This window comes from Balaenoptera musculus, chromosome 15 (genome assembly GCF_009873245.2).
Source record: "Balaenoptera musculus isolate JJ_BM4_2016_0621 chromosome 15, mBalMus1.pri.v3, whole genome shotgun sequence".
Lineage (NCBI taxonomy): Eukaryota > Metazoa > Chordata > Mammalia > Artiodactyla > Balaenopteridae > Balaenoptera > Balaenoptera musculus.
The window spans coordinates 50,015,748-50,026,054 of record NC_045799.1 but is presented as its reverse complement, the minus strand read 5'-3'; the positions used below and the strand labels follow the sequence as shown (position 1 = coordinate 50,026,054).

Below are 10,307 nucleotides of genomic sequence, written 5' to 3'. Positions count from 1 at the left end.
CCGAATAAGGGGCTCCGGCCGGCAGGGACCTGGCTGCCTCTACCACAATGGAAGGTTCCAGAGACCCACTAGTGTCAAAGGCAAGTTAAAACACACACTGTCAAAAGATTTCCACCCAGGTCTCCCAGGTACTTGTTTTTCTGAACACAAAGTAGGAGGTTTAATTAAGATGCTCTCAGGCGGGCACATTGGGGTTCTTCTGCAGTGAGGTGAGAGCCAGCCTGCAGGAGCTCAGACATGAGTGTGGCAAAGCTTTGCCTCTGGGGGTGATGGGCTGGGGCAGAGGTGCAGGAAACTCCTGGTCTTCTCTTCATGGGTCCCTTGGTCCCTCTGGGCCTGGCACGGGGAGCTGGAGGGGCAGCCGCTGGCAAGAGCAAACCCAGCCTCCTCGGCTGCAAACCCCAACGTCTCCTTCCTCTTGGGACATGGCGTGTGTAGAACAGGACAGTCAGCCACCTGCTCCCGAGCCCCAGGACCTGAGGACTTCAAGATATGGGCCAACTTTGCCACTCAAACTGGTGATTCCCACCCAGTCACCTGGTGTTGGTTTGAGAAGGAACGGGCTCCTTGGCCAGGTGCAAGCAGGAGCCTGGCAGGTCATCAGAGGAGGTAGCTGGCACCCCGGGGGCAGGTATATTAGAGCCTCCTGATGGCTGGGGGCCTGCTGCTCCCTCTCCGTTCCCTTGGACAGAGGGGCCCTGAGCTGGCTGTGTGGAGGTGGGTGCCGGAGTGGCCTGGATGAGCCAGCTCTGAAAGCTCTTGATCATGTGACCCCTGCGCGTTATCTGGAAGTACAGTAATGAATTAACCCGAGCGGTTAGAAGCAATTTCTGGCAGCTTTCAACATTCCCTGTGACCACGATGAGATGGAGAGCCCCCCATAGCCGCTGTGCAGGTCCATTAGACTAGATGGGTTGGGGGAAGTAAGCGTTCTGTATTCTGTAGCTCATTCTGAAAACACTTTTGGGGCTTCCAGGCCAGACCTGTGTTGGTGCTGGGACAGTGGGTGACGTTCACAGGGCCTCTGCCCTGTAGAAGCTTATGCCGGCAAAGCGTTCCAATAAAGTGTGGAAGGAGGTTTCCCAGCTGGTTTGTGAACTGGGGCTGCACGGTGGTCCCTGCCCCTGCCTCCTGCCCTTGGGCTGTGGAAAGGGGCAGGAGGGAGTTGTGGGGCTCCCCCGAGAAGGTGCTGGAGTTCTAGAAAGGAGGGCGTCTCCAGGTCACGGGTTCTGATGCCGTTCTCTGTGGCCTCTAGCTTTGGGCAAGTTACGGGGTTACTCTGGGCAGCAGAGGGTCTGGAGTACTTGTCTGTCCCGGGGGCCCCACCAGACCTGCGTGAGTTGATGTCCATAGGATTCTGGGTGTGCTGTAGACAACACCTGATGTGTCCTGCATTTTCTCAGTGACCTCACCATCATGCGAAGCTGGCAGAATTCTGAGCACATCTCCCACTGTCAGGCCCACTGGGTGTCCTACAGGAGAACCCGTAACAGCAATGCTGCCCTCTCTTTCCAGAAATGAATCGTCTGCTTTAATCACGGGTGAGTCTTAAGAAGGTAAGACCTGGTGATGGATGGCATTGGGCACAAGCTCCCTCAGCCCAGCCCTCAGCACCCCCCAGGTTTGGACCAAATCAGGGGTCTTGGATGCAGGTGCCTTCAGGAGCCAGGCAGGGCGAGGCTGTAAGGAGTGATGCGGCCTGTGGGTGGCCGGAGAGAGGCCCTAATGGCCAGCCAGGGCCCTGCTGCTACCCAGACCTCAGCTGACTGCAGAGGCATACCTGAGCCAGGCTGGATGGGAAGCACTGCCCAGCGACACAACAACTTGTGGCTTTGAGGCTGTTTCTTACGTGGCATTATCGTGGTGATTGGTAAATGATACAGTTCTGTGGGCCGAATTCACCTACAGGCCTCCTGATTGTGACCTCAGCAGTTTTCAAGACTTCTTCCAGTTCAGAATATGCTTCCATGAGAAAAACATAACTGTACACTCTTTTCCCCCATAGGGCTCTACAACCAGAGAATGTCACTGCACTGGGATTATTTGCTTTCCACTCTGCCTGGCAGTCATGGCTCACCAGCTTGCAGGTCCACACAGGGTCACATCTCCTTCTGGGGAGCAGGGGTAGGAGTGCTCGTGGCCCGGAACCGAGGTGCAGGGACAGGAGACGGGCGAGCCAAGCAGAACAGCCGTCCATGAGTCATGGTTCCAGAACAACCAGCAAATGGCCAGCACCTGCTCACCCACCCCCTCCCACACCTGCCAGCCTCACCAGGGGGTTTTGGCCGCTGGACAGTCAGGGTGGGGCCGGCCCAAACTGACCACCCCTCCAGAAGAAAGTGACAGATGTTAGCACCAGCAGGTCCTGCCCTCCCCATCAACAGATGTCAAGACATGAAAAATTGGGGTAAATGAAGGGTGCACGATTAGATTTGGGCCCAAGCTGGGTTCCTGTGGGTGCCAGAGACAGCTGCAAAGGCACGTCAGGGACAATCACCCTGATGCGGTGGGGGCTGCCAGGCCCGTGTGCCCAGGGACAGCTGGACGAGGTGCTGACACGGGGCTCCTTCCTCTGAAGCCGTCCCGCAGCTGCTGGGAGTGCCGCCAGCTGTGAGCTTGTGCGCCTCGGCTCCAGGGCCGTGCTGGGGGAGCTGCAGGCGGGCCCACCTAGGGGTTCCTGGGACACTAGCCCATCTTGAGCTGATAGCTCCTCTCAGGGGAGACCCCTTTCTCCCCTCCCCTCCCCTTCTTGGCCCTTTCTGGCTCTGTCCAGGTGGGGCTCAGCTCCAGGTCTCTTGAAACCAGCCCGGAGGGGTCAGGCCTCCTCTCAGCACCTCTGGCCTCTCCCGTGTCTTGGCTTGTTTTCATATAGTTTTTTGCTTGAAAATGTAGGTTCAGGAGCCTTCCCCAGGCTCCTGGTGTTGGTGAACAGCTGCTTCGTAGAGACCCCAGCATGCAGGCGCTGAGCGGTGGGGCGAGAGGAAAGCATCTCGGTGCCCCGACCCAGCACCAGGCCCCAGCCCTCCGGCTTGGGGTTTGCAGAAGAGGTTTGTTTTAGAGTGGGGCATCTTCGTGGGGCACAAGATGTACCCATGTCTAAATATTATTTTAAAACTGTTAGTTGGGCTTCCCTGGTGGTGCGGTGGTTGGGAATCCGCCTGCCAATGCAGGGGACACGGGTTCGAGCCCTGGCCCGGGAAGATCCCACATGCCGTGGAGCAGCTAAGCCCGTGCGCCACAACTACTGAGCCTGCGCTCTAGAGCCCACAAGCCATAACTTCTGAGCCCATGTGCCACAACTACTGAAGCCGGTGAGCCTAGAGCACGTGCTCTGCAACAAGAGAAGACACCACAATGAGAAGCCCGCGCACCGCAATGAAGAGTGGCCCCCGCTCGCCGCAACTAGAGAAAGCCCACACGCAGCAATGAAGACCCAATGCAGCCAAAAATAAATAAATAAAATAAATAAATTTTTAAAAATTAAAAAATAAAAAAATAAATAAAACTGTTAGTTGCTCTCTAGCATGGATGAAGATACAAGTTTAAATGAAGATGTAAGTATAAATGACATGACTTATTCCAACAGGTAAAAGCAATGCCTTTTTAGGTGATTCTGAAACAAGGACCAGAGCAGATTTTTTTTTTTTTAATTTTGGTGAAATTCACATAGCATAAAATTAAGTATTTTTAGGTGTACAATTCAGTAGCATTTAGTACATTCACCATGTTGTGCAAGCATCACCTCTATTTAGTTCTACAATATCTTCATCACCCCACAAGGAAACCCTGTCCCTGTAAGCAGTCACTCCTCATCCCCCTCCCCCAGCCCCTGGGAACCACTGATCTAATTTCTGTCTCTGTGGATTTGCTTATTCTGGATGCTTCATATAAATGGAATTGTACAATATGTGGCTTTGTGTGTCTGTCTGGCTTCACTCACTGAATATGTTTTCAAGGTTCATCTATGTTGTAGAATGTATCAATATGACTCTTTTTTATGACTGAACAATACACCAGTGCACTTTTGATTAAATTCAGGCTGAAACAGGCACGAACTGAGCCACTGGCCAGCCTTTCCATGGCCAAGCCCTGCTCGATGGGGTTCATTCCCGTGAAGGTTCTAGACCCTCAGATGGACTGGACCTCTGCAGTCAGCTCAAAGGAGGACCCTGGAGGAGACATGAGAACATGAGCTCCCGGTGGACCCTCTGATGGCCTCGCCCACCCTGTGCAAACCCAGGGAGGGAGCCCAGAGCCCATCGAGCTGGAGGCTGGACAAGGGGCCCCTTTCTGCTCTGCACAATGTCCCATTGTGCCCTTCTCAGGGGTGAACAATGCAGCCCCAGCCAGGGGAAGCTGAGGACAAAGGGCCCTTTGTGAAAACTGTCCCCACCTGAAAAGCAGCACCCGGGGTCACACCTGACAGCAGAGCCATCCTTCCTTGCCTCCGTCCCCTGTGCAGCTCCCACATCCAGGCGGGGACCCAGGGAAGCTCAGGCAGGCTTGGGCTGGGGGCCCTGGACTCTCCCCACTCTTCCCAAGTGGCTGTGTGGGCTCATCCCGAACGTGGCACCCGGACAACAGCGGGTATGGGGGGTAGGTGTGGGTTGTGGGTTCCTGTGGAAGGACCCAGAAGCAGGGTACGGCCAGGTCTCCCCAAGGCTTGAGCCCTCGGGCACACACTTCCTGCTAGGGGCTCTCCAGCCTACAGAAGATGCTTGCACCCTCCGTTGAAAATCTCTTATTGGTCTTAGAGATGGGGTCCGAGGGAGGGTTTTTCATGGACAAGAAAAGGGAGCTTTTAAAAAAAATCACACTATAAGATACATGTAAATGCTATTACCCCAACAATGGGAGGGTGGGGCGGCAGCTGGGGGCTGGAGGGGGGTGGTTCCAGAAGTTCCTGGTCAAGCCTAATTTGGGAGAGCCTATGTCCAGAGGCAACCCCTGCCCTCATGGGGCTCATACTACAGGTGAAGATATAATTAAACATGCCAGAAAAACTGATCATTTGACCACATAACTATTGATAATTTACATACCAAAGACTAGGAACAAGACGTAAAAACAAACAAACAAACAAAAAACCCAGAACATTTGCAATATACAGACAAGAAGAAGACCTTTCTTAACGAAATTCACCACGCACTTGTCTGGGCTTGTGTGTGGTGCATTTCACATTGTATGACTCAGTGGTTGTCTCTCCCCTGCTAGACTGTGAATTCTTTCAGGATCAAAACTATTTCATATTTACCTTTGAATTCTCAGTGGCCAACACAAATGAAAATGGTATAGTTAAAATGAAAACTATACCTCATGGACTTTTACATTTTTTTCTTTTAAACTATAAAATGAGAATGTTGATCTACTTCCACTTTGAAATGGAAAGATACTTTAAAGTAGATAAAATCCCAAGCAATATTAAAAAAAAAAGAGGATCTTTAATATGTAAAGAGCTCTAACAAATGAATAAGAAAAAACCACACCTACCTCAATCATTTCCTTCCAAGTGCCCCACAGTTTACCCAGTAACCCTTAAGTTCCACTCTCTCACACAGCTCTTCCTTCCTCTGAGGAATGCCTATCATTCCACCTGCTTAGAGACACCTCTCCTGTATCCTCAGAATGTAGAGTTGCTTGTATCCTCACTGGGGTTATGCTTGGGTCATTGGTCAGTAAGCTCTTCCCTACTCTGAATCCTCAGCCCACCACTCTCCCCTGCAGCTGGAGGTCCAGTCTTGAGGGCCAATAGGAGCGCTGACCGTCTAAGGGGACTTTGCTGTCCTGTGCAGAGATGTTGTGGGGTTGGTGGGGGGTAAAGGGGAAGAAAGCTGGAGGGTCTGAATTTTAGGGCCCAGCCGCTGCCTGCACTGTCCCTCACTAGCTGTGTGATCATCACCCCAGCACCCTCCTCAGACAGCAGAGATGGGGAGTTGGGAGGGGACACCTGTGAGGTACTGGTCCACACACCCCATTCAGGCAGTGGCAGCCTGGAGCCCTGGGGTGAAGCTGCTGCTCTGGCCTTTCCTCTGCAGGAATGCGAGTCCACACACAGCCAGGGTGTGCAGCAGGAGCGCAGTACCCTCCAGGGTCCTTGGCTGCCCACATCTCAGCCACCCTGGACGCGGAGAAGGCCTGTGGTCTGATACGTGCTTTCCAATAATCTCTTTCACATTGCATTTCTGCTTCTGAAGTGCCACCCGTCCCTCTCCAGTGTGAGGGTCCAGGAGGGTAGGCGCCTAGGTAGGGGAGTGCACTGAGGGCCTCTGCAACTTTGGCTAATTCAATGAATGAATGAGCGAGTGAATGAATGAGTGAGTAGGTCAAGCCCGCTCCAGGTGGGGCGTCGCGCCGTTCTCCACGAACCCACCCCCTTACTCTCACGGCTGCAGCGCCCCGAGCGACCTGCGGGGAGCGCGCGCGGTATCAGGACGGGTCCTCGCTCCCCGCGCATGGGCGTGGCTGGCCGGAGTTGGTCGGACCTCCAAGTGTGGGCGGGGTCTCTCGGCGTGGGCGGGGGCATTTCAGCGCGCGGCGCTCCTCGCGCATGCGCTCCGACGGCCCGGCGATGGCGGCGCCGGAGGAGCCCTTGAGGAGGCGGAAGGCCGGGGCCGCGGGCCTGGCGCCTGAATCTCCGCCAGGGCCGGGGCGCGACCCCGCGGGCTGCCCAGCCCGCCTCCGCGCGGGCACCTTCTGGCTGACCAGGATCGTGCTCCTGAAGGCCCTCGCTTTCGTTTACTGTGAGTCCGCGGGGCCAGGCGCCCCAGTGTGGCCCCTCCGCTCGCGCCCTGCCCCCCACCCTCAGGCCCACCCCCAAGCGGGTTCGCGGCCGAGCCTTGGCCCTGCGCGCCCCTCCGTCCTGGAGGTCTGGGGGGGCCCCCACGCCGACCCCGCACTGACCAGGAGCTCGTGAGGCAGTGACTCCGCTTTGCCGCCTGCAGGTTCCACGAGCTGCGGCCCCGCCGCCCTCCCCGCGGCTCCGCAGCTTTGAGGCCTGAGCAGCAGGTGCGGCCTCACCTGCGGAGTTCTGTGCGAGCCAGGTTTGACCAGGCGGAGAACCGCGCGGTCTGCCCCAGCCTCCCTCTCTTCCTCCCCTCGCCCCAGGCCGCCCCCCAGAACACCGCTGGACACCCGGACGCCCCCCCTCCGCGCGCGCGCGCGGAGTGCACACCCCCTCCACCCCGGTCCCCACGCCTGGAGGGGCGCAAACGCCCTGAGCCGAGCAGCGGTGCCTGAAGCCAAACTGGGCTTCTCAGACAAACGTGGCAGTGCGGGGGCCAGTGGGGATGGGGCACAGCCCCCGGCTGAGATGGCCTGGGGCCAGTGGGCAGTCCCCCTTCTAGAGGGTTCTGGAGGGCGCTGGTACCCGGAGGGCCGGCCGGGATTGCACGTCGCGGGCACCGGCCGTCCCGGCGTCATTTCTGCGTCTTCAGAACATGCGTTCCAAGGGGGTGGAAATGCCGCGCTTTGCACAGCGACCGTCATCAAACACCGAGCGGGGCGCCGCGGGGACCAGGGCCCAGCGCGCGGTGAGGCTTGGTGTGCGGCGCTGGGGGATTCACTTACGACTCTCGTGCGCTCTAAGTTACTATAGAAAATACTTATTGCCAGTATTGCTTTATTCTCCACGGGATTAGTCATTCTAAACGTTTGAGCTGTTATTTAGCAAAAGATGGAGTCAAGACAAAGTTAATCTGCGAGACTTTAACAGACCCTTAAACCGGCGCCATGACAGTGAAAAACCCCGGTGGCTTCACTCGCAGAGAGCACAGCTTATAAAAAACTCAGCTCGGCTTTCCAGTGTGCGGGGCTGCCTTTGATCTCCACAGGGGTTCTCAGTTGGGTTAAGAAAGAAACCGTTTTGAACCAGTGGGTCAAGAAGATATTTTAAGGCCGGTGCTGAGCACAGAATTATTTGCTTTGGCAAATGCATTCCCTGCCCCCCCCCATCTTTTCTCGCTATTTGGGGTAGAGTCAGTGTTTTTCAGCCGCACGAAGGAACCAGTTTACCATCTTCAGGGACGAGGGTCCCTGGCTGAGATGGCTCCGGCAAGTAGGCAGTCGCCCTGTACTGATTTCTTTCTGGAGGGTTCCAGATCTCCTGGGGACTGTGAGCTACCTCAGAGTCCCTTAAGTCCCAGGAATTTCCCACAATGCCACAGGCTGTCCACAGCTTTCACTTGATGTTGAGTGTTACAGTTGCCCTCATGGACTGATGACCCCACCACGAGGCTGAATAATGGACCCCTAGCCTATGCTTCCTTCACTCTCTGCACATCTAACAGAGTTCTTAGTGTCATTAGTCTACCTGTCTGTGCGACTCCGTGGGAGCTCCTTGCAGCCAGGGACGGTGTTTAATACCTCTGTCCTCTGTCTTCTAGGAGCAGCTCCTGCTCCATAAAATTTCCTTGACGTTTTGCAGTCTTTATCATTGCTCTGTGCCACCACAGGATACTTTTCCAACTGTGTCCTCCCCCCTCCCCGGCTCAGCACCCCAGGCCCTGGGTGTGACACTCAGGTCAGAGACTGCCCACCCGAGAGGCCCCTTGTTCTCTCTGAGTTGTAATTCCTCAGATCTCGTGTCTTGTTTTGGGGTTTATTCTCTCTCTTTACTGGAGCATATCCCAAAACAACTTTCCAAGAAGGGATACAGAGAAGGTGAACTTTCTGTGTCCTTCCTTGCATACATAGAAATTGTCCACTTGCCTGAGTCTGTGGCTCTCAGAGCAGTTTTCCTCAGAACTTTGTGGTGTCAAGGGGTCTTTACATAGTCTGACTCCCGCTCTTTTGCAGGTGACTAAAGGGAAACACTTTTATTTCTTCGGCTCACATGCTTCTGACACCAGATGTGGGTTTTTTCTGACACCGAGTAATCGTCTGATTGTCCAGACACCACCTGAGTGTCCTGCAAGTCAGTTCGTTCTGACCCTAACTGCCCGGTGTCCCCACAGGCTGAGGGCTCAGTCCCACGAGACACCCGCCCCGCCCCCCGCAGACGCCAATGAGAAGTCCAGGCCGTCACCTGTGCTTCTGACCAACCATATGTAAATTGGGGTTCCCACGACCCCCTCCTCAGGTTCCATAACTTGCCAGAACAGCTCACAGAACTCAGGGGAACACTTTGCTTATGTTACTGGTTTATCATAAAGGACATGACTCGGGAACAGCCAGATGGGAGAGATGCCCAGGGAAGGTGTGGGAAGGGGTGTAGACCCTCACGCCCTCCCCGGGAGCCACCCTCCCAGCACCTCCCTGAACCCCTCCATTTGGGGTTTGTGCGGAGGCTCCATTACACAGGCAGGACTGATTAAATCCCTGGCTGTTGGAGATCAGCTGCGTCTCCAGCCCCTCCCCGTCCCGGGAGGTCAGAGGTCAGGAGTGGGGCTGAAATTTCCTCTGGCAACCAGCCCCCATCCTCCAAGAATCACCTCATTGGTATAAACCCAGGTAAGGTTGAAAGGGGCTTATTATGAATAACAGATGCTCCTCTCACCCCATCACTCAGGAAATCCCCGGGGTTTTAGGAGCTTTGTGCCAGGAACCTGGACGAAGACCAAATAAATATTTCTTATGATATGACAATACCACAGGGACCTTTTTTCCTCTCTGGGAGCTTTTCAAGTCTGCTGCCTTGCCATCCTGGCCCGGGTCCTTGTCATGTGATGGCGTGGCTCTGAGCTCCCTTCCTCGTTCCTTCTCAGGGCCCAGGTGAGCTCACTCAGACTTAAGACTCCTGCCCTAGTTTTGGACAAGCTTCTCTGGCCCTGCCTAGTCTGCTGACTCCAGGCCCGTGTCTGTCCAGACACCCCAGTGGGTCCCAGATGTACCCCGTTGGGGACCACCAACGCACTGAGGCTCCCAGCTCAGACCAGAGCCTGAAGCTAAACAAGGATCTGATGGAGAAGGTGAGCTCCTCCCAGGCCCCAGGAATTGTGCCCTCATATGGGACCCACCGCCGTGATGGCCAGGACCGTCTGAGTAACCGTGTGTAGGTGACTGCCATGGTGCTCTCCAGAAGGAACTGCGAGCACTGGAGCGAATGGAGGACTTTTTGACACATCAGCAAAATTATTTATCTCCCCAGTTTCATACGGTACCTTGGAGTCCCCAGGATAATATATCTTTTAAAATCCTACTTCAAAAAGATCTCACAGCTAGTTTCAGCCCAACTCTGATTCCTGGCTTTGCCAGTTTACGGTACTATCCTTTTGGTTCAGATTTGCTGTGCAGTGTCATGCTTGTGTCTTTCCTTGTTTACGTTACGTGTAGTGGAGTTTATTAGGTCTTTCCTCCCAGCTGCCAGTCAC

General features: G+C 55.1%; 1 protein-coding gene across 5 annotated transcripts in view; it reads left to right on the top strand.

Annotated features, from left to right (window-relative positions):
- The first annotated feature begins 6,547 nt into the window (after positions 1–6,547).
- The window catches only part of LMF1 (lipase maturation factor 1), a 91,584-nt gene continuing 87,824 nt past the window's right edge, over positions 6,548–10,307 (top strand). For 4 of the 5 annotated variants that reach the window (XM_036824810.1, XM_036824812.1, XM_036824811.1 and 1 more), the window contains exon 1: positions 6,548–6,740. In XM_036824810.1, coding sequence (XP_036680705.1) covers positions 6,548–6,740 — 193 coding nt within the window. The remainder of the gene's footprint in view (positions 6,741–10,307) is intronic. The other variant, XM_036824813.1, reaches the window with a different exon arrangement.